Here is a 24,952-nt window from a genome sequence, read left to right as displayed (position 1 = left end):
TATCACAAAATCAAAGTGTGTTGTGAATGAAATTTATTTTAGGAGAGTAGGTTTAACTGGGGTTTGGAGCCCTTTTGTTTTGGTTCTCTACGTTGACTATATAAAGCAATAAAGTGACATCCCGTATATGTTTGATCTGTTAGTAACTACATTTTCTTTCAGTAAACATAAAAAAGTAGTAAATCTTTTTTATTAATTGTGGTAAAACTAACATTTTATGTTTTAAATACATTACCTTGGAAAGGTTGAGACAAGTTTCAAGTTTCACAAATTTTCAGGATTTTTGCTGAATACATATCTGTACTACCAAGTAATCTAAAAATGATATGGGTTATCTAGTCTGCAATACACAGCAGCTAAACACCAAGTAAAGACTGTGTGCTCTTTTCTCATAAGCAGACCCAAGCAAAGGTTGACTGTTCAGGTGTATCACACTTTTTTCTAGGTACATCAATCTTTTTTTTCTGAAAGATTATTCACATTTTCTTTTTGATGACTATTTCTAGTTGCTTCTCCTAACAAGTTTGTACACCAGCTATTTGTCATAGAACAATGTCCCTCTCTTTTAGTCAATGCATGCAAATAAAAACACTACTTTCCCTTCAGGAACTGTTTCTATTGTAGGGCACGAATACTGTATCAACAGATGGAGAAAAGTAGTGGTCAGACTATCCATATCTCAGTTAAATGCCAATGCTCTTATCTGCTGAAGCAGAGACTCTCTAAATTTCCAGGCACAATAACTGCTTGTTGAATCATGCTGTTATCCTTCTGGGTTCTGGACAATGTGGAGGCAAACATTTAAATGAATATAATCCATGTTCTGATTGTAGATAACCCTGTGTTGTGGTACTTCCAACTAGTCAAAGAAACTGACATAACAAAATTGTTTTCTAACGATCAACTTTAGCGCTGAGGAGACCAGTACCAACAAAAGTCAGATTACTGAACTGAGATGCACTCTTCAAGCCTTGGAGATAGAGCTGAAATCCCAACTTGTTCTGGTATGAGAATAGATACGTCTTAGATTAATTTTGAAAGATCTAAGGTACCATTTTTAATGGGACTTCGGCTCCTAAGTGCCTACATTGCTTTTTAAGATGGGGCTTTTAAGCTCCTAAATCTTATATGCATTTTTGAAATCTGTACCTCTAAAATAGCATTTGGGTGAAATCCTGCCCTCATAGAAGTGAATGGGAGCTTTGCCATGGGCTTTGATGAAGTCAGAGTGTTGCACTTTATGTGCAAGAGATATATGATACATTATAAATTTCTCCTTTTACTTTGTTGTTCAAACAACTTCTGCGCTAAAGCATAAAAAATGATAGCTAGGGGTAGCATTGCAAAAGAACTGCAGAGTTTCAAAATAAAATGGAATGATATATACATTGACACAAACTGACACAATAAGGGTCTACTAACAAAGGAAACAAATATTCTATGGCAATCAAAGGGATGAAATCATGTTCTGTTAATGGTCATGTAGTTTGTTATACTAAAAATGAAAGTGTCTTTCTTCACCTTTTAGCTCCATTTTTCTGTAATGCTATTAAAAGCACAAATAGTATATGAACAAAGAAAACTAATATGTAACCATTTAAAAGAGTTAAAATCATACACTACTAATTGTTGAGTAGTTTGTTATACTAAATAATAAAAGCTGCTTTCTTTATCTTTATAGTCCATGTTATTAAAACAAAGATCTAAGGTAAAATGTTAATGGGACTTAGGCTCCTAAGTGCCTACATTGCTTCTGAAGATGGGACTTAGGCTCCTAAATTTCATATGCTCATATCTCATTGTTATTAAAACAAGGTTTTTCTTCCACCACCTCATATTAGTATTGTTCATTTTTCTTCTATGTCAGAAACAATCTCTTGAAGCCACCTTGACAGAGACAGAAGGTCGCTATTGTGCACAGCTTTCAGAAATACAAGTGGTGATTAGCAGCGTGGAGACACAAGTGCAACAGATAAGGGATGACATGAAATGCCAGAATTCAGAGTATGAATTACTCCTGGACATCAAGATTCATCTGGAAAATGAGATTGAGGTTTACCGCCGCCTGCTAGATGGAGAGGGAAGGTAAGAAAAGGGAAGAGTACTGAAGAAAACAATGTATTTACAGCTGAACAAATAACTGATTTTTCTGGTTAGTGGCCAACTGAAAAACAAAATTAAAAAAAAAATCTTTTGATCTTTTGGGGTTGACTAGAAAGGGAATTTTTTCAGTTTTCCTTGCCAAAACAAAAAACAAACAAAAAATTCTGTTTCAGATCAAACAAAATGTTTCATTCGACCCAAAACAAATTTATTGGCGGGGGGGGGTTCATTTTGGTTTCAGGTGCTTTTAACCTCTTTTTGGTCTTTTTTTAAATATATTAGCTACATTTCTAAGCAACACACCAAAATGCATCAACTTTTGAAAAAAAAAATTTTGTCCAAAACTATTCATCGAATTCAACTCAAATTCACAAATAGTTTTGGTCAAGCCAGAAACTGCAGTTTTGAGCAAGTAAACTATGTGTCAGAAAAATTTCACCCAGCTCTGGATATCTTATCCACTTTCTAGTCTAGATTCTACATATATCACTGTACCCTGACCATTGCCACTTCACATTAGTGCTGTTTAGCGGGATCTAATTTGATATTGCATTAAAATTAGTAAGAAAAAAAATCTTATATTAAACATTTATGTTTTCTACGACCCTTTAAAATATTGAATAATACAATTTTGATTCCCTTTTGAAATCTCTCTGTATTCCTTGAAATTTTAATATTACTATATGGTAAATATCTCCCTCCTTTGTGTAAAAGAGTCACCATTTCTTCATTCAAATTCATTCTTAAAACAAACACAAACCTTCGCCACAAAACCTTTCATTGAAACTGGTCATCAGTAGTACTTCGATATCAGACGTTCATGTGATCTGATGTATGGTGTGTCTGAAATGGATCGCTCATTGTCTCATTTGAAATGCATGCTCCTTGGGTCGGGAGTGCAGATGAAATCGTCGCTTATACTCCAAACCCTTTACACCAGATAAAAGATCAGGACCAATGTAAAGGGACTCTACAAGCCTCGGTTCCAGCTGGTAGAAAATTCCCCCAGTGCTGGAACTGTGAATGACAGTCATAAAGTGGTTTTCCAGGGATTCCCTTGCAAGCACAGGAATATGGGCATGTCAGGGAGGGGGCTGGAGGCAGGAACAGAATGTCAAGCCCAAGACTGGAACATGCAACAATGTGGAGATTCCAGGTGGCACTGCAGCCCATATGGCTCTGGTCCCAGAGCCTAGTACAGCTCAGGACTAGGAGGACATAAAGGTTGCTTAAAGTGATGTTTCCGAAACGGTGGCCCCCACCCACTGGTGGGTTGCCGGAAGGTTCTACATGGGTCGCAGGCCTAGTGCAGAGGGGTTGGAGAGTAAACCTGCCATTCACTCATCCTGCAGCAATAGCTCCCGTCCTGTAGGGCCTGGCTTCCCACTCCAGACATTCCAATCTAATGCACAGGGTGGTTGCGCCACTTGGGTTTGGCCTGGCTACCCCTCCATCATGACGGAGGGGTGGCTGAGCCAAACCTGATGGGGCTGTGACCTCATGCACCAGGATGGGCTGCCTAGAGTGGGGAGCCAGCCCCAGCCCTGTGGGACAGGACCCCACTGCTGGAGAGTGAACACAGCAGTCTTGCTCTCCAACCCCATTTTCTTGGGGTCTCCTCTCCACACCAGGCCACGATTAGGGTAGCAGGCCAGGGCAGAGGGAACTGCTCTGGGTGATGAGTGCCCCCTCAGTGGGGCGAGAAGAGGAGGATGCTGGCCTATGATTTGGTCTCCCCCACACACACAAATTTGGACCCAGGCTTGGCAGAAAAATAAAGACAAAATGCAGTTCGTGGGTAAAAAGTTAGTAAAAAGTTTGGGAACCCCTGGTTTAAAGCCACCTTAATCCCTCATCTCCCTGTGCTCCAAGTTCTGTGCTACACATTTTAGAGACGAAGCACAAAATCTCATTGTGTCATTCTCTACTTTTGTTCCACACCGCATATAATGAGAGAGCTGAAAATATGGTTAAATAATAACTACAATAAAATATTACTTATTACAGTGATTCTGGATATGGAGGTCCTGGATGTAGAAGTTCTATTTCTGGAGATTCAGGATCTAGAAATCTAGGATTTGGCACAGATTTGGGATTGAGAGGTACAGGATCTGCTACAGTTTCAGGCTCTAGTGGTTCTGGCGCTGGTACAGAGTTGGGATCTAGACGTTCTGGATCGGCAAGCTCTGACTCTAAGTCAGGCGATATCAGCAAAGGTAATTAGTTTCTGTGTTTATTTTCCATTGATTTTTGTTATTAGGCTGTAGAGATCTTGGCAAATTCAGGTGTAGAGGAAGAATGTTGGGTTTTTTTGCTATTACTTAGGAGTAAAAAATACTCTCTCAGTATGTGTTAGATGTTTGTTATAATCTAATGGACTTTTAGTCAAGTTCTTATCCCAAAATGGTAATGAGGAATTTCACACTCCATCTGAGTTAAGAAAGAAATGAAGAAGCCCTTATAGTATCTTAGATTGATTTACACCATTGTCTGCCTACAACCAATGTTTGATTGATATACTATAGTATCTCTGAAACATATCCCTTGCAAAAAAAAAAATGACAGTGAATTGAGCATTACTTTTTATCTTATATTTAAGTTTTGACATTCACATTTTCTATTTCATGTTTAGAACTAACGAAAATCAGAGTGATTAAAACAATCATTGAAGAGTTAGATCAGCATGGTAGAGTCACATCATCTAAGGTACAGTCAGTTGAAGAGAAGCCAATAAGGTAAACAACATCAAGATATGGTCCTTTTACAGATACTAATACAAAGTGACCAGAATGAATGCAAATGAGTAAATGCATCATCCTGAGTGGCTATGGAAATATTTTCTTTTCTTAAAAAGAGAGAGTCTAGTGAAAGGTCTCTGCTTTTTCTTTTCATTTTAATTAGAAGTGTTCTGTTATGCAAAATAAAACGAAAAAATATATCTATGTTCTGGTGTAGGTCAATAAACTTTCTTAAGTTTGCTAATGATATACATTGGTCCTGATTATTTTTATGTGAATTACGTACTGACTGATAGAGTCTAGTGTTGGGCAAATCTCAAACAATTTGGTAACTGGGTTTGCTTAACAATGTAACCCTCCTGTCTATGTCAAGGGCAGAATTTAAACCCACATAGTTAAGCTTAAATGCACCGGAGTTATGGAAGAAGAAATACTGCTAATTTATCTTCTGCTGCTATTATTTCAGTGGCACTGACTGGAGGCCTAGCTTCTAACACTTTTGCTATTTTTATTAAAAGAGGATATATATAGTATGTAGCCCAAACCTATGGGCTGCACCCAGAAATATGTCTGACCACAAACCCCATAAGGGATGGTGTGGCTGCTGACATTTCTAGACCAGGTGCAAGTAACAGGAATCCTGCCGCAACTGTACTCAGGCACTGGCTGTAATAGCAATTTGCATTTGCAATGACTTGCTCTTTTTAAAAAGAGGACACTTGATCATCTGTTCCATATTACTTTTTGAGAATTTCTCCCAAACTGAACTTCCACTGTGATGCTTGTTTCATTTGCATAAGCAACATACAGTTTTATTTGGGAAAATGTTTATTGTGCTTGTGGTGGAAAAAATGAAAAACTGCACCAGGTATTGTAAATCTCTTTGAAAAACTGTTAACTAGACAAAAGTTGTGGTATTTGTTTTATGTACCAATTTTTCCTTACAATGCTAGTAATCCTTCCTGAGACAAGTTCAAAGTCAGGAAGCAGCCTCTTACACAAAATCACTATATATTTTATTATTATGAATAATAAATATTATTAAATGCATTGATATCCGCAACACAAAATAAACTAGATGATTTATTGCAACAACCAGTGAAATCCTCTTTTACAATCAATATCTGCTAAAGAATTCCAGTGAGCTCAGATTATAAAATGAATTTATCAGCCAACAACTCAGCCTTTTATAAATTCCAAATTAGAAAGAAATTCTTACTTTAGTGAATTCACCCACCCCTACTCCCTATACCAGTACTTTCACTGGCAGGCTTCTGTGGAGCAAATGCACAGCTCAGGTTTTAGTACCAAATTTGTTTAAAAATAACTTAAGAAGAAATCAGTGCATCGGCTAAATTATGCCTTTGAGTCAAACAATGACAACAGATCTGATGTCCCTTTCTTTGCTAAAAATAAAAAATGCAAAACTAATAATCCAGGTAGCAGTGCTGTTCATACATGTCATTCGAAGTTTTGTTCTGTTTCCTGTTGAAATTATGAGTGTGAAAGATGAAGAGAATGTAACAGAGCCAAAGTTAAAAGGGGGAAAAAAGATTGATCATCAAAATAAAAGATTAAAAGAACAGTGAAATAAGTTTTGCTTTGCTCCACCTACTGCCATAACAATCCTTGGTGGAACAAAAATCCTAAGGACATATTTCTATGAAAGTGTACTTAATAAAGTTAGTAAAAACATTAATCAGAAAAAAATTACCCAATTGTAGATAATAGCCATTAACTTGTCAAACTACATTTTGCCATGAGGAGACCGAATTCAGGAATGAAAATCTCTGTTAATTATACATAAACAGGCTAAAAATCTGCTTGGCTGATACAACCTCTGCTATACTGGGGCAGGTCCCACTTCTGTTTCAATGCCATATCTCTCTCTATTCTCACATCTGATGGCTCCAGGAAGCTTTCCTCACCCAGTACTAGTGGTAGTGGTGGATCTCTCAGAACATCTAGTAGCCCAGGCTTTAATGGTGGTTCCAGCTTTGGAAGGAGCTGTGCCTCAAGCGGCCGCTACCCATGCTATCGCAGCAACATTGCTATTTATACCCATGCTAGGTCAATGAGATCTACTGCGAGTATGCATACATGAGCAAGGGAATCACAGCCCAGCACGTAGTGTAGACCTAGGCTCAGAGAAAGTGTCAATGGCATTACTCATGTGCTTAAAAGTAAGCAGGTACTTAAATACCTCACTGAATCATAGCCTAGATCAGGTGATCAAAAGACAGTCTCACTTTGTGGATACAGTAGGGGCTGTGTTAAACTTATTCCAGGTGGTGGTCGTTTTTTCATATCTTATAGTGTAACGTCACTGTGTTATTAAAGTCCTCCTGGTTTCTCCTTCTCCAGAAACTCAGAAGTTTTCAAAGGGTTACCAGTGGTGATATCAATGTTGAAATGGATGCAGCTTCAAGAGTTTATCTGACTAAATGACATGACAGCACGGTATGAAGCTCTTGCACAAAAGAATCACCGAGAGACAGAAGAACAGTTCAACTCTCAGGTAAAAATGGCATTATTCGGAAGGTAAAGCAAGTATATGAAACACTGATTTTATTTAATTAACTAACATTTTATTTTTATTTGGATTGTGGTATTGCAGTACGGAGCCCTGCAACAAGTGATTTCTACCAATGCTGATCAACAAAGCTCAAGAAAGAGTGAAATAACCAGTCTGAAAGGCACTGGAATTAGAGCTCTAGTCCCAACTTGCCAAGTTGTCACACCAGTTTTCATAATTAAAAATACAATACACCTTTGTTGCATGTATAATTATTCTGATAGGGATTTATATTCCACCGTGAAAATATATTCCCTTGTGACTTTGTGAAGAAAAAACAACTAAATAAACAGCATCAAGACTGCACAGATGATCCTTTTACAGGTGTCAAAACCAAGAGTCAAGAAAGGAGGAAATCTCCCAAACAAATGCAGCATCCCGAGTGGCCTGAGGAATAATTTCTATTTTTAAAATCAGAATTACACCAAGAGTTTCTCATTTTTTCTACTTAATTGGAAAATATTCTTTAATGAAAACCAAAAAGTATATTCTGATATTCTAATTTTATTCGCTAGTCTATTTCAATAAACTTTTTTACTATTACAAGTTATATATTTGGTCACAGCTATAGTTACATTAAACTGTGAAACTCTGCACCTCACTGGTTAATACCTGCAGAGAGAGAAACTCAAAATATTTAGAATTTAGTCTCAGTTCTGATAAGCATATAGATTATGAATGTTTACCCACATTTTATGAGGCCACTTCTAGAATGATATCCCTCTATCATGTTCACCACACAAACACAGTAACAGCAGCTTGCAGTAGCATCCAATGCTAGAATTAACTCCACTACCCTTCACCATCACCTTCGATTATCTTCAAGGGTCCAGACCCAAATCCCACCTTGACCCTCTTCAGACAAGAATTCTTGAAGAGGGAAGTTTACTCTGAATAGCACCTCCTAATAATGGAGGCCACCACTCATGGTCTTCCTCTTCCACTCCCAACATCTCCTTTTTATATGCGAGAAACCTGAGGCCATAATCTCTTTCCCACTCTTACCAGTATCTCCCTTTTGATGGGGAAAATGTACCACTTCTCATCCAAATTTACATGTATTCAGGTGTAAATATTACCCAATATAAAGGGAATAAGAAATACCATATATACACACAAAAGCAGAATTATGGTTGCTGTAAAAATCAAAACACAGTAACTTAGAGTTTAGTTTATTTGCTGTTGTTCTATTGAATAATTTTTGCAGTGTATCTACATTTACATTATTTCCTAAACTGGACACTATCATCAAAACAATCACTATGACATCAGAAGAAATATTAGTATAAACTTGTACAGTATGCAGCAACTACAACACCACCAGCTACACTCAAAAGGCAGTTACCGTACTCTTAGAAAGCAGCAACAAAAGGCACCAATGACGACTATTTGACCAGAGCAGCTAGCAACTACCATGACACTATTTTTAGCCCACACAGTTGCATCCGACGAAGTGGGCATTCACCCACGAAAGCTTATGCTCCAATACATCTGTTAGTCTTAAAGGTGCCACAGGACTCTCTGTTGCTTAGTGCAAAAAATTTTACTCAAAATATCCAGAGTACAAAACTAAGTAAAAGGCAACAGCAGTAATTTAATGTAAGCATTCAAAGTTACTAGAATTCAAAAGGATATAAAAAACAGCAAAGAAAGAAATGTTCACACTTACCGTTTGCTGTCAGAAATTTCTATGCCTTGCCAGGAAGATGTTCTCTACACAGGAATGGCAGAAAGAAAGAAAAAAGAAATTTAATGCTAACTAAATAAAAAATAAAGAAAATACACCACCTGCACACTTTTTGCAGTACATAAGGTACTCCTCTTAAACTAGATGTTTCCCTTCACACTACAAAATGATTGATGCACATGAACCATGATGTCCAAAAACACCCTCGCTTCCGAGAAGAGCCAACAACTCACAGGTTACTTTGGCTATGCAGCTAAAAACATCAAAGAAAACTGCTGCTGCAAGAAGCCACCCTTGGGCACTGAAGAAGATGGCAAACCAATCAAGGTATATAGAAATATTTTCCAAAGCCTAGGTCTATAAGGGTGAAAGACAGCTGCAACCGGCTGCAATTCCAATGGGGAGCTCTCTAGCTAACCATGGTCAGAAAAGAATTGGGATGCAATGTTTTGATTGATCTGAAAGATGCTCTGGCCTATCCTGTGTGGAGGACCTACGAATCAAGAGTAGGAATCCAGTGAAATGATATATTTAGAGAAAGAAACACTTTGTGTAGATGTGACATCTTTTTCATTTAGCCAATGTCTGTTTTAGAAAGTAACTGTCATAGCAGGATTTCAACAATTTTTGCCATTTCACTACAAGATTGTGCACTACATTATCATTTACTTCAGAGCACTGCCCCACCCACAGATCAAGGGGGGAAAGGGGATGAGAGAGGGTATAAATTACTTTTCATGAAGCAGCTTACTCCCTGCTGTGCACCTAGCCAGCTACTGCGGCTAGAGGTGGGAGGGACCAGAGCTAAGGCTCCTTCCATTTTCCATCCTTCTTTGCCCCCTCCCCACACATTTCCCCAAAGTAGGCAGTATAGGGCACTAGCCCCTGTTATCTTCACCGCAGTCAAAATCATAATCTAAGCGTGGCCACGGGAGGGAATAAGTACAGGCCTTACTCCCTTGTGTGGCCAAGTAAGGGCTGTGACATTTAATCCACTAGAGACCAGATAACCCTTTCTTTAGCCTATCTGCCACCAAGGGTACGTCCAGACTACCCGCCAAATCGGCGGGAAGTAATCGCTCTATCGGGGATCGATATATCGCCTCTCGTCTAGTAAAGTCATGAATGGTGTGGAGAAGGTTCTCATAACAAGAACCAGAGGTCAACTAATGAAATTAATAGGCAGAAGGTTTAGAACAAACGAAAGGAAGTACTCCCTCCACTCCCTCCCAGCGCCTCCTGCTTGTTGCTGGGTTTGCCGGATTCCTACCTGAACCAGAGAACCAGCTGGGCTGGTGGAAGCAGCAGGCAGGTGGAGCAGCAGCATCGGGGGAGGGGAGGGACCCGAGCTGCAGGGGTCACTTGGACGAAAAGCCAAGCCAGGTGACTTCTCTGGAGCAGGGGATGCCCCTTCTGCCCCCTGCTCCACTGCTGTATGCAGTTGCCGCTGCTCCTGTCCTCCCCGCACACACACGCACACACACACTTACTCCCCGAATCCCTGGCCACCCCAGACTGGGAGCACCCTCCTGTCTGCTGTGCGGACACCTCGACATCAGTTCCTCCCCCAACCCCCGTGTACCGGGTCTCCACTGAGCTGGGGTGACGGGACAGGGAGAATCTATGTGTGCTGCTGCCTCTCTGGGTCTGGCAGCAACTGCTTGTGTCTCAACAAGTCTTCAGGTGCCTGATCCTGAGTGCTTTCTTGAAGAGAGTGTGCTCAACAATCACACACACAGACACTCCCCTCAACACAACACACATGGTGTGTGTGTGTCTCTCTCACACAGTCCCCCCAACACATACACCAGGGCTCCCTGCATCCAGGTTACTTTCCCCACCTGGGTTGTGCAGTGAGGTTAGCAACAGGAGCTGCTGCTCTCCTGCCTCCCCTATGCAGCCCAGGCAGGGAAAGTGACCTGGCTGCAGGGAGCCCTGACATCGCTCCGTGCTCGCCCCTCACAGCCACCTAGGAGTGCGCGGGGCAGAGGAGCAGCAGTGCCGTGTGGGAGCAAGCAGCAATGCCAGCTGCTCCAGCACTGCATCCAGGTCAGTTATCCCATGTGGGTGCAGGAGGAGGATGCAGGGATTAGGGGCACAGGCAGGGGGCAGGGGTTGGCGTGAAGAGAGCACAGTGCAGGGTTGTGGAGCAGGAGGGGACAGGAGGGAGCTGCAGAGGTTAGGGGTGCAGAGGTTGGGGAGGAGGAGGGGACAGGAGTTGGGGTGAAGAAAGCACAGTGCAGGGTTGAGGGTGCAGGAAGGAGCTGCAGGGGGAAGGAGTAAAGGGTGTGTAGGGATTAGGGGCACAGGAGGGGAGTGCAGGGGTTGGCGTGAAGGGGGCACAGTGCAGGGATTAGGGGCACAGGCGGGGGGTAGGGGCTGGGGTGAAGAGAGCACAGTGCAGGGTTGAGGGTGCAGGAGGGAGGTGCAGAGGGGACAGGGGTTGGGGTGAAGAAAGCACAGTACAGGGGTTGGGGCGGAGGAGGGAGCTGCAGGGGAAAGGAGTAAAGGGTGTGTAGGGATTAGGGGCACAGGAGGGGAGTGCAGGGGTTGGCGTGAAGGGGGCACAGTGCACAGATTATTCATAGATTCATAGATTCTAGGACTGGAAGGGACCTCAAGAGGTCGTTGAGTCCAGTCCCCTGCCCGCATGGCAGGACCAAATACTGTCTAGACCATCCCTGATAGACATTTATCTAATGTTTAGGGGCACAGGAGTGGAGTGCAGGGATTAGGGGTGAAAGCACAGTGTTGGGGTTAGGAGTGAAGGGAGGGTGGGGAGCCAAGGGGGGCCAGGAGCAATGGGGGGAGGCGCCACACCCTCCGGGGCTAGGCACACCAAAATTCAGGGAAAAAGAGGGGCAGAGGTGGGGCGGGGTCAGGTCTTGGGGGAAGGGGTGGAGTGGAGGCGGGGCCTGGGGCTGAGCGGGGAGCTTGGGGGTCTGTGAAAAATTTTAAATCAAAATGGGGGCCCTTGGGTTGCTAACGTTTGATAACTGCTGATCTAAAGTATAGTGGAATAAAATGGAGATGATAAAATAAATTATTTTGACGAAAAATGCTCTCATCATTAATGAGATAATATATCAAATATGTATCTTACAGTTACACAAATTACAGCAATCTAAACTGCTCCCCGTTAGCCCAAAAGTAAAGTGGAAGTGGTGGAGCCAGGGCCAGCATAGCAGGCTGGGCACATGTCACTCTGTACTCAAAAAATAAGAATGCCATGGCAGATCCACCAGGTGCCACTAACCCACCGTAACCCTGCCCTGTACTACATAGGCGAGCTGCTTAAGTCGGCTGCGATACGTCGAATTCAGCTATGCTATTCACGTAGCTGAATTTGCGTATCTTAAATCGACTCCCCCCTGTAGTGTAGATGTAGCCTTAGTCTTAGTGACAGTATATGCTTGAATGAATTGAAAAACAATGAAGGGCCAAACAATTAAAATTAACTGGAATTCCTGAAATGATCCATTTCTTTGAGGAGACTGGTTCCATTTTTGGTCAATGGTTTGTTAATCTCCTGGGCCTTTAGCTCCACCTGTCCCAGTTTTTCTACCTCAGCACAAAATCTGTAGTCCAGGTTCTCTTATTTGCTACAGACCCTTTACATGGGCAGCATGAAAGAGTCACAAAACTGGCTTAATTCACTAGTTGAGCATTACGTGGATATTCTCAACATACGGGAATCTCCAGGTGGAATAGCCATTTTTAACATAGCCACTACCTTGCAGTCCCCAGTATAGGGAGCATGGCTGCATAAAAGGCCAGAGTGCCTCTATGTTCATGTTCTTTTACTGTCAGAATGTCCTCTTAGAGCCACAGATAGCCAGACATAGCGGTATACTGTAGAACCCTTGCGGCTGCTCTAAATTGAGCCAGGGGCTGAAGTGGCCTTCAGCTAGACTCAACAACAGGAGCTGCAAAGGTGGCCCAATGACTTCAATTCACCTTTTAAAAACACAACCTCTGTCCCAATTCCTTGATGTATATATAGAGGGGAGATGCAAGGTGCACCACCCATTGAGTGTGCAGCCTACTCATCCCCCAGCATGTCCTGCCAACTTTCTTCTACCTCCTACTATCATTTTGGAAACATCTGCCCTTATAGTGGCACATATACATATATGAAGCAGTCCTCACCCACTTCTGAGAACAAGGACTGAGCCTGTCCATGGAGCTTGCATGTAGTGAGTAAATGTGGGTGAGATTCATTCTGTTCTTCTTGTTCTGTAGACCCACACAGGGGTAAGGAATAGTCTGTCTCTTTGCCTTCATGGTAACATAGAGCTGACTGAGCATATGTAAAAAATGAGCAACTGAGTCAAACCAGAATGTTGTGGTTGTTTTGTGCCCTAGAAACATTTCAAGTAACAAGTATCCGAGGGGGAGCCGTGTTAGTCTGGATCTGTAAAAAGCAACAGAGAGTCCTGGGGCACCTTTAAGACTAACAGATGTATTGGAGCATAAGCTTTCGTGAGTGAATACCCACTTCGTCAGACGCATGTGGGCACCTGTTAGTCTTAAAGGTGCCACGGGACTCTCTGTTGCTTTTTACAAGTAACAATTAACCTATATCTAGGAGTGAAGCACTCCGTATTGGAAAGAGGCTCATTTTTGATTGATCTACTTTGAGGGAAGTTTAAATAAATCCTGACGATGTTGTACGATACATTATTTATTCCTCTCTTCTCAATGAGGCTTCCAATTAGCTGAATTACATCTGGGATGGAAACATCGTTCCCCTCCCACTGTACAGAAGGCTAAAAAGTGTTTTGGTTCTTTCAGGATTAGAGAAAGATCTTTCTCTAATGTATATCATTTACAGGTATTGATCCAAAGGTCAGGCATGAGTTGACAAAGCTATTTTTGTTTAAAGCTGAATACAAAAGTGATAAAAGGTTATACAGTATTTTGCTCAGTTTAAAGAGACTTATTTTATATTTTAATGAATTTTCTAAGTATTTAAAAACAATAAAATATAAGTTTAAAAAAATAAGTATACACATATTCATTGCAAAAAGACCATTAACACAAGAGAAAGAAGTGAAAATCATCTCCCCGGTTGAGAGAATGGCAGACAAAGCATTATCTTTTCACCTTCTTGTTATGATCTATTAAACACAACACTGCTCAACACAAAGTCACCTACGTGTTCTACACAAATACTCTGAACTTCAGTCAATTCACAATGACACTGGGATCCAAAGGAAGGATTTGCACAGGCATCTAAAGGTGAGCTATACTAGTAGCCTCATTACCTCAACCAATTAAAATAAATCACATGCAAAAGGAACCTCAATTTATTAAACAACAGAACATTCAAACAACCATGTACATTATCCACTCCTCAGTTACTGCAAGGATCATCCTCAAATCAACTCACAGTACCTAACATTCACTGGATTTTAAGCTAAAAGGTTGGTACAAAATTCATAATAATTAATGCATACATACAGCATGTTGGCCCAGTTCAGCAAAGTAATTAACCACATGCTTCAATTTAAGCATGTAAATCCATCCCTGTTCTGCAAGTCACTTAAGCACAGTCTTAACTTTTAGCAGATTGAAGAATGTGCTCAAGTGCTTCAGAGAACAAGGATGGACTTACTCAAGTTTTAAAGGCAAGTGCATGAGTAACTGATTTCCGAATTGGGGCAAATTCTGCAGAATACATTACTTTAATTGCACTCAAAAACAAAACAACGTAAAACTTCAGAGCCTAGAAGTCCACTCAGTCCTACTTCTTGATCAGCCAATCGCTAATACAAACAAGTTTGTTTACATTTACAGGAGATAATGCTGCCCTCTTCTTATTTACGTCACCAGAAAGTGAGAACAGGCATTTGCATGGCACTTTTGAAGCCAGCATTGCAAGGTATTTATGGGCCAGATATGCTAAACATTCATATGCCTCTTCATGAAGCACCATTCCAGAGGACATGCTTCCATGCTGATGACACTCGTTAAAAAAATGCGTTAATAAATTTGTGACTGAACTCCTTGGGGGAGAATTGTATATCCTCTGCTCTCTTTTACCCACATTCTGACATACATTTCATGATATAGCAGTCTCGGATGATGACCCAGCACAAGTTGTTCATTTTAAGAATACTTTCACTGCAGATCTGACAAAACGCAAAGAAGTTACCAATGTGAGATTTCGAAAGATAGCTACAGTACTCAACCCAAGGTTTAAGAATCTGAAATGCCTTCTAAAATCTGAGAGGGACAAGGTGTGGAGCATGCTTTCAAAAGTCTTAAAAGAGCAACACTCCGATGAGGAAACTACAGAACCTAAAACACCAAAAAAGAAAATCAACCTTCTGCTGGTAGCATCTGACGCAGATAATGAAAATGAACATGCGTCGGTCTGCACTGCTTTGGACTGTTATCAAGCAGAACCCATCATCAGCATGACGCATGTCCCATGGAATAGTGGTTGAAGCATGAAGGGACATATGAATCTTTAGCACATCTGGCACGTAAATATCTTGCGACACCAGCTACAACAGTGCCATGAGAATGCCTGTTCTCACTTTCAGGTGACATTGTAAACAAGAAGCGGGCAGCGTTATCTCCTGCAAATGTAACCAAACTTGTTTGTCTGAGCGATTGGCTGAACAAGAAGTACGACTAAGTGGACTTGCAGGCTCTAAAGCCTTACATTGTTTTATTTTTTTAATGCAGTTATTTTTTGTACATAATTCTACATTTGTAAGTTCAACTTTCATGATAAAGAGATTGCACTACAGTATTTGTATTAGGTGAACTGAAAAATACTATTTCTTTTGTTTTTTTTACAGTGCAAGTACTTGTAATCAAAAATAAATATAAAGTGAGCACTGTACACTTTGTATTATGTGCTGTAATTGAAATCAATATATTTGAAAATGTAAAAAACATCCAAAAAGATTTAAATAGTATTCTATTATTAACAGTGCGATTAATCGTGCAATTAATTTTTTATTGTGCAATTAATCGCGATTATTTTTTTTAATCGCTTGACAGCCCTATTAATTAATTATCAAAGACAGAAATTATAAGTTTGGTGGTAAGAATGATAAACATATGTCACTTGAAATTTTGCTCTATCTTCTTCGGGAATTATGAGAGTTATGCCTGAGGACTGGAAGAAGAAAAGGAATTACTCATCTCTGATTAAAATGTAATAATGATTCTTTAGCTTTGTTCCACCCTTCTCTATTCCTGATATAACAAACATCTTCAGGGCACTAACCTCTTTACATGAATGGTCACCATTGACTTAAATGCTAATTAGGAGAAATCATCCAATCCTGGCTAACACTATGCTGAGCTGGCAAAACAAAAATATTTTGCCATAGGTAGGAGGAATCCAGAAAGATACACCCTAATAATTTTGTATAAAAAGGTAAAGGAACTGCCTTCCCAAGACATTCTCTCACTCTACTTTGATGCCTTTGTTACACTTTAACAACTAATACCACCACTAAACCACTATGTCTCTTCGTATTGCTAGTGGATCCAGGAAGGTTTCCTCGTTTGGTGGAGGTGGTGGATCAGTCAGAGTATCCCGCATAGGAGGAAGCTTTGGTAGTGGGAGTGTATGTGGTTTGTCTGGGGGATCCGGTGTCGGATTAGGGTGTGGATTAGGAGGGGGAGCAGGTGGTAGCTTTGGTGGGGGCTTTAGTGGTGGTTTTGGTAATGTATCAGTTGGAGGAGGCTATGGAGATGGCTACTGCCGTAGCTCATTTGGGGGCTTGGGTAGTGGCTATGGTGGAGGCTTTAGTGGGGGCTTTGGTGGAGCTGATGGCAGCCTTCTGTCTGGTGGCGAAAAGGGAACCATGCAGAACCTTAATGACCGCCTAGCTAAATACCTGGATAAGGTGCGTGCTCTGGAGGAGGCAAATGCTGATCTTGAACATAAAATCCGGCAGTGGTATGAGAAACATGATCCTGCTGCTGCTGGATTACGCTATGACTACAGCAAATATTACCAGATAATTGAAGATCTTAAGAATCAGGTAATAAATAATTTTTCAGCACTTTACAATGGTATGCAGCTTGTAACCATATCGTGTGTTAAACTATAACTCACGAGCAGTGCATGAGTTATTACCAAATGAGAAATTCTGCTCAGAGTAATTTCAGACATTTATCATTTTCTGTTGACATTAAGAATACTTAAAGTAGTTGACTTTAAAATGTAATATTTCTACCAACGGATTTTTCACACACATTCTTGTTAATTTAATATTACTATAAAAGTATCTATTTTACTATTAAGCATGTTCAGTATTTTTACTGTTTATGTATGAAAATTAATTTGTTAACCTGGAAAGGAAATACTTAATTTTTAAAAAAGGGAAAGAAATCATATCTCCCTCTATGTTTAAACCATATATAAACAAATTATTTTTAAAATCTGCATTTTTCATTTTAGCCTCTAAATTTGCCCAGTGCTGCCTCAAAATTAAATGCAAAGGATATTTTCATAGTAGTCAGACAAATATTGCCTCTTTCCTTATCTATATTTCTATTTATCCAGATCATCTCTGCAACTATTGACAATGCCAAATTAGTCTTGCAGATTGACAACGCAAAGCTTGCTGTTGATGACTTCAGACTTAAGTGAGTTCAGTGGAAACCACAGTTAGTAATGATGGGGTAGTAACAACTTGGGCCACCTCACGACATTTGTTTTTAAAGCAGAACTCACCATTGTTTTCTGCTTACAAACGTATTAAAAGAAATATGAAGTACTATTCCAAAAATATTAACAATATTAAAATCAATTTTATAACTATAATATGCAATAGAGCTATATTTTTAATTTTAAGAACTATTAAAACTTTTGCCAAATCACAAAAAAAATATATATAAAATAAACAGATAATAAAAATGCATTATTCTCGCATCTTCTCTAATGACATTCTGTTTTATTAATAACAAATATTTTTCTTGCAAGGAAAAATTAATTTTTCTGTCTTTCTGATCTGATTATATTCTCAAAATTCTCCTAACACTTTAAAGGTATGAAAATGAGCTGTTCCTTCACCAAAGTATTGAAGCTGACATTAATGGTCTGCGCAGAGTCCTAGATGACCTGACTATGACAAGATCCAACCTGGAAGCACAGCTTGAAAGCCTGACTGAGGAGCTAGTGTATCTTAAGAAGAACCATGAGGGAGTAAGATCTTTGCCTTCCTTTTGCAAATATAGGTCCCAGTCCAACTCCCACTGAAGTGAATGAGAGTCTTTCCATTTAAAAGTGAAATGATTTATGGGCAATTTACTATTTCAAAACATTCAGATTTTGACACTTAGTGATTTCAGTTATTTAATTTTTCCCTGCTTCTGCAATTGCAATATATTTAAAATTTTAAATCTCCTTGTCTTTCATTTAACCAGGAAATGAAAAGCTTCCAGCATGGCTCTACGGGTGAAGTGAATGTAGAAATTAATGCTACTCCAGGAGTTGATCTAACAAAGCTTCTTAATGAGATGAGAGCTCAGTATGAATACCTTGCTGAGCAAAATCGTAGGGAGGCCGAAGAACAATTTAATAAAATGGTAAAAACATGACTGATAAATTATCTGAAAGCATATTCAAATCCAAAGATTTGTTTTATCACACTTTATTCACTATATTGTAATATGACTTTTCCCCAGAGTCAACAGCTGCAGCAACAAATCTCTGATGATGCTGGTGCAGCAGACTCAGCCAGGCATGAAATAACTGAGATCAAACGTACTCTCCAAACTCTGGACATTGAGCTACAATCCCTTCTGGCCAAGGTCTGTAATAGCTGCCACTTAAGGTAGCCTTTATAATTCAAAATTCTTATTAAAAACATTTACAGTATGCATAATAGCTTTATCCACTAGTTCAGCATTATGTAAGGGCATATTTGCATTTACTATATAATTGTTTCTAATATAGACATGTGTTTTGATAGCTCTCCTTATTCTAAGCACAGAGAAACAACTGTAATTCTAAATTAAATACTACAGTCTATAGAGAATGAAGAATGGTGAGTTTGACTAGTTAGAAAGAATAATCAAAATAAACAGATTTGTTTTGAACAGTCTCAAAAACACTTTATAAAGTTTTGTAATAGACATGGCTTCGAAAGAGGCATTCCAGCAATATTCCACCTTCATTACACACATGCCAGTTTATCCACTTCCAACTTTTTTTTTGGCAAGAATCCAGTATGGAATATGGCCCACTGCCTTTTAAGTAACTGTAAAATGACTGAATATGTGTTTGGGGAATGCTGAATATTCAATAATCCCCTGGTGGCCTATTCAGTATTTTAATATTTACATATGATAAACCATTAATGTAAATAAAAAACAACAGGATATTAAAATTAATGCCATCCAGCATTTTGGCATCAAGTTGTTTTATCATGTTCTCTCAGTGACTATATTTTTCATTCATTCTGATCTGTGAAAAGACTACATCAAAAGGCTCTTATGGATTTCTTCAGAAGAGCAGCCAATAGCCAAACTACTTATCTCCAACATCTCGCCAATAAGAACAAATATGAATTCCTTTCAAACACCTCTATAGCAAATAATCATGCACCAAACAAATTAAATTCTTATATTCCCACTTTGACCTTTCATTTGTTTTCATAAGTTTAACATACAAGTACAATGGTTTTACATGCATATCCAATTAATTTAATAGATTTTACTTTGCATTGTTTGAGAAAAGTGTTACAGAAGAAGCGGTGTATATAGCAATAAAACACTATAAAACTAGTAATATAAAACTGGAAAACTATAGTGAGAAAGAGAGAAGAGAAAGGAAAAAATATTCCAGAGAATAATTTTCAACATAAAAACTAGTGGTATTGAAAACTGATAGAGAAAAAAATGTAATGTTCGTTCGATGTAAGTGTTATGACTCGGAAAATAATTTTTTCTACTTGTCTGGTATAAATTATTTTCACTGTTAAAGAACTTTTTCCTTGTCTGTAATCAAGCATTTCAGCTTAATCAGTAACATGCCATTGTTATGCACTGACAGAAATGCTCCCTTGAAGGCACCTTGGCAGAAATTGAAGGAAACTACAGTTGTCAGCTTTCACAAATACAGCTTCAGATTAGCAATCTGGAGGAACAATTAAAGCAGATCAGATCTGAAATGGAATGCCAGAATGCAGAATATGAACAGCTCCTGGGCATCAAGACACGTCTAGAGATGGAGATTGAGACCTATAGGCGACTGCTAAATGGAGAAGGAGGGTAAGCAAACAGCCTGAAGAAAAAACTTATTTCAGTTAGATGAATTTATTTTGAAAAACAGAACACTAGACATAAGAAATAAACATCAATATAGCTTATTCCATGTTCTGTGTGTATAGGGATAAATCCTGTAAGGTGCAGATCATTCCAGTTAAGTGCTTAACTACCTGTAATTCCACTGACTTCAGTGGAAGCTGAGGGCCTTCATAACCTTGCATGAGAGCTGAACACCATGCAGGACTGAGCCCACATTTCAAACAGGACCCATAGAAAGCATCCTCTTTTTCAAGAGGAGGATTTTTTATTCTCAATTACACTATAAATCTGACCTGCAATGTGATGAGTCAGGGTGCTCTTCAATGTGATTTGAAGTCATTGAGAGATTAAAAGTTTTGGACTCTGTATGTATTTTGTCTAAATAATATTTACTAAGAAGGATATTTCTTTCTTAGTAGCACATTTCATTAAATGTTCTTCAGAAATAAAAATATTTGTAAGGCTCTGTTGTGGGATGCAAGGACCTAATTCAACACACTTTGAAGTCAGTCAGAGCCTTGCAATGCTCACTGAAACAGACCTAAGTGAACTGAAAATAAATTGCTGTATCAGTTCTCTGTTCTGTCTCAGCAGCTGCAAATATTATAGAACTGTACATTATGTGCAGCTGCAAATACCTGAAAATGACTCCAGTTAACAGAATATCCACCACAGAAAAATTTTCATTTGATCAATCAAGGATAAAAGAGCAGTTTGATCTTACATCTGTATTTGATAAACGATTTTATTTAATCTTTATCCTGTAAAGCATTTTGGTGGAATCAATTATTCACCTTTTTGTTTGGCATCAAAAAATGCATTCAGATGTATATGGTACATAGCAGTTCCAATCACTTACAAAACTAATTGCCTGCTTTGCTGTTTCTGGAAAGATAGCAATAAACTTGCTTTTAAAACCAGTATTCTCATCGACTCTCACAATAATTATCTTTTCTTAGAATTCCAACAGTACTGTAAGATAACAAATGATTATTAATTATTTTTAACAGCGGCTTTAGATCTGGTGGTTATGAATATCAAGAATCAAGAGTTCAAATCAAAGGTAATTAAAATAAGTTACTGTTTTTATTTTCAAGTGTGTCTTTGAACTACAAGGATGTAGGACTGCACTTTTTAAAATCAAACAGCATTACCTCTGCCAGTAAAGAACTCTTCAGATCTTGGTAACAAAATATTTGTATAAGTAATTACTTACTGAAGACCTGATCCAATCCCCACTGAAGTCAATGGAAAGTTTCCCATTGTCCTCAGTGGGCACTGAATCAGGCCCCAATTCTTTATACTATATAAGGCTTTAATCCTACAAAGTGCTAAGCACTTCCTGTGAAGTGCTAGGAACCTTCAACTCCCACTGAGGTCAGCAGGAGACATAAAGCAACCCAGAGGATTGAGCCTGAAATGGTGAAATAAAATTAGTAATTCATTATAAAGAAAAAAAAGCCTCAAAAATTTTAATTTACATCACTATCTATCAAAGTTAAGATTTCAACCTCTTTTTCATGTTTGAGGTAACGTTCTGCTGCACTATGCATTTCAGCAAATTGACAAAGATCTTATATATATGTAATTTTTGCCATGAAAGTTTATACTGTCATAAGGCATACTCTCCTATGTTTATTTAACTGGACCATAACTTTTTACTTTATTTGATTCTTTATTTTAATATCTTGAATGGATAATACTATTAATATTTTATCTTTAGAACCGTCTAAAACTAGAGTGGTCAAGACAATTGTTGAAGAGCTGGTGGATGGCAAAATAATCTCATCAAAAGTCCAGTCAGTTGAAGAAAGGCCAGCTAAATAAGCAACATGAAAATGGAACAGAGGATCCTCTTATATGTACCTATAGACAGATCCAAAAACAAAGAAGTGTTCTGGACAAATGTAGAATTTTAAATGGCTTAAGAGTTTCCCCATCTTAAAAATAAGGGTTCTAGTATCTGCTTTCTCTTCTCACTTCACTGAGATGTAGTCTTTTATGGGTGCTAAAAAGTACATTCTATTTACTGCTGTTTTTCAATAAATTTTTTAACTGTTGCACATTATTTTTGCATTAGCCCTGATTATTTTTAACTTTGAAAATCCTCCCTTGTTCAAAACGGAAGACTTCCTAAATAAACTGTGGTTTTACCGCCCTATGTTTTATATGTGATATACAAAAGCTGTTAGCAATTAATTACTAATTATTATTACACAGACTATAACACAAACATTCATATAGGTAGACTGAATCATGACTTTTTACAATGAGAAACAATAACAGAGTTAAACTTTCAGAGCCTAGAAACATTTATTTAAATCAATAACAGTTACGCACATGGGTGCTTTTGAAAATTCCATTAGGTACCTATCTGCATCCTTAGGAACCTAGATACTGTAAAAGATCTGGCCCTGAGAAGTACCAGATTTCAATGAGACTAAGGCTCCTAAATCCATTTTGAAAATAGGACTTAGTCTCCTATGTAACTTAGACACTTTTGAAAATTTTACCGTTAGTCTTACAGTCTATACTTAGGCTCATCAGCCTGTAATCACCAGGATCTCCTTTAGAGCCCTTTTTAAAAATTAGCAATATTAGCTACCTTGCAGTCATCTGATATAGAGACAGATTTCAGTAATAGGTTACTACAGTTAGTAGTTCTGCAATTTCATATTTTAGTTCCTTCAGAACTTTTGAGTAAATACCATCTGGTCCTAGTGACTTATTACTGTTTTAACAATTCATTCTAAAACTTCAATTTGGGACAATATTTCAGATTTGTCACCCAAAAAGGATAGTTCTAATGTGGCTATCGCCCCCACATCCTCTGTAGTGAAGATTAATGCAAAGAATTAATTTAGCTTCTCTGCAACGGCCTTGTCTTCTCTGAGTGCTCCTCTAATACTTTTGTTGTCAATTGGCCCCACTGCCCAATTGGCAGGCTTTCTGCTTCTGATTTACTTTTTTTTTTAATTGCTTTTTCCATCTTTATCAAGTTGCTTAACAAATAATTTCTTGAGCTGCCTTATTATACTTTTACAATTTATTTGCCAGAGTTTTGCTGCTTCCTATTTTACTCACTAGAATTTAACTTCCAAATTTTAAAGGATGCCTTTTTACCTCTAACAGCCTCAGTTACTCTGCTATTTAGCTATGGTGACATTCTTTTGGTTCTCCTACTGTCTTTTTTGATTTGGAGTTTACATTTAGTCTGAAACTCTATTATGGTGTTTTCTTGACCCCAATAAAAAATAAGATACAGTTATGCTAACAGTAGATAAAACTGGCATAGAATAATGACTTCTACATACAGATTTAGATTTTGATAGAAACATTTTTTGGACTAAATTACACTGCAGTGTTTCTAAAAGAACTTTTTTTCACAAGTAGATTTCAGCAAATTATATATCAATGTTATCTAATTAAGCAGAAATAACTAGATAAATGAAGATGTATAGTATTAGTTTTATCTAAATATTCACACCAAAAATTAACTGGAAAATATCAAATAGATATTATCACCAAAAGCATAAGTTAGCTGTCCTAATTGTATGACTGTACACTGTAAATCTATGTAGGTATTTAAAATTTCTAACATAACAACAGTCATATTGGGTCAGACCAATGGTTCATCTACCCCAGTATCTTGTCTTTTGATAGTGGGTAATGCCAGATGTTTCCAAGGAAATGAACAGAACAGGGCAATTATCAAGTGATTCTTCCCATTGTCCAGCTCCAGCACCTGCCAGTTCGAGGCTTTGTGACTTCTTTATTCACTTTCTATATACTATTCATGATTTTATAGACCTCTAGGATATCCTCCCCAGTTGAATAGTCCCAGTCTTTTTAATCTCTCCTCATATGGAGGCTGTTACATGCCTCTACACCTTAATATATCTTTTCTAAAATGGGGCGAACAGAACTGCATGGTGTGGGTGTACCATGGATTTATATAACAGCATTCTGATCTTTACTATCTTATTATCTATCCCTTTTCTAACGGTTCCTAACATTCTGTTAGCTTTTTTGACTGACGCTGCACATTGCGCGGATGGTTTCAGAGAACTATCCACAATGACTCAAAAATCTCTCTCTTGAGTAGTAACAGCTAATTTAAGCCACATAATTTTGTATGTCTACTTGGGATTATGTTTTCCAATGTGCATTACTTTGCATTTATCAGCATTTAATTTCATCTGCCATTTAGTTGCCCAGTCACCCAGTAGAACACTAGACTTTCTGACTGTTGTTAATGCTGGCTTCCTTCCCTCCTTTGCATTCCAGGAGTACAGCCAACCAAATTATGATTGCCACATGCAAGAGTGTATTGCCAGGAAAGTGTACTGTGCCCCCTCTCTGGTCTTTCAAATTCATACTGGACAGCTATAATTTTGCCCTTATTATCCATATTATATCTTTCAGACTCTAGTTTCTTGGGTAAGGGGCTGGCTTTACAATGTAATAAACACACGAAGATACTACTTGTGTTCATTTCATCACATTATCTGGGTCTTACCTTTTCAATCACTGCAGAATTGAGAGATATTTGTATTTTTAAACATG

General features: G+C 38.6%; 2 protein-coding genes across 2 annotated transcripts; both read left to right on the top strand.

Annotated features, from left to right (window-relative positions):
* Nucleotides 1-326: 326 nt before the first annotated feature.
* Nucleotides 327-4,842, top strand: LOC128829348 (keratin, type I cytoskeletal 10-like). The gene is made up of 5 exons (XM_054014731.1): nt 327-367; nt 911-1,004; nt 1,868-2,085; nt 4,111-4,319; nt 4,736-4,842. Exons 1-5 carry the CDS (start codon nt 327-329, stop codon nt 4,840-4,842), a joined length of 669 nt encoding a protein of 222 aa, XP_053870706.1.
* Nucleotides 4,843-16,543: 11,701 nt separating this feature from the next.
* KRT24 (keratin 24) lies at nt 16,544-22,487 on the top strand. The gene is given in 9 exon segments (XM_054014692.1): nt 16,544-17,115; nt 17,640-17,722; nt 18,125-18,281; nt 18,503-18,664; nt 18,764-18,889; nt 20,133-20,350; nt 21,397-21,449; nt 22,110-22,208; nt 22,211-22,487. Coding segments are annotated over 9 exon segments (1,518 nt in total). The 5' UTR covers nt 16,544-16,590; the 3' UTR covers nt 22,306-22,487.
* Nucleotides 22,488-24,952: the final 2,465 nt, after the last annotated feature.

Source organism: Malaclemys terrapin, chromosome 25, assembly GCF_027887155.1.
Source record: "Malaclemys terrapin pileata isolate rMalTer1 chromosome 25, rMalTer1.hap1, whole genome shotgun sequence".
Lineage (NCBI taxonomy): Eukaryota > Metazoa > Chordata > Testudines > Emydidae > Malaclemys > Malaclemys terrapin.
This window is presented reverse-complemented; position numbering and strand designations above follow the sequence as displayed.

Excerpts from the sequence above, each read along its gene's own strand:
- LOC128829348 (XM_054014731.1), top strand. The coding sequence starts at position 327 with ATGGGTTATCTAGTCTGCAATACACAGCAGCTAAACACCAA. Across the intron at positions 2,086-4,110 it reads CTGCTAGATGGAGAGGGAAG|TGATTCTGGATATGGAGGTC; the intron begins GTAAGAAAAGGG and ends TACTTATTACAG. Across the intron at positions 4,320-4,735 it reads GTCAGGCGATATCAGCAAAG|AACTAACGAAAATCAGAGTG; the intron begins GTAATTAGTTTC and ends TTTCATGTTTAG.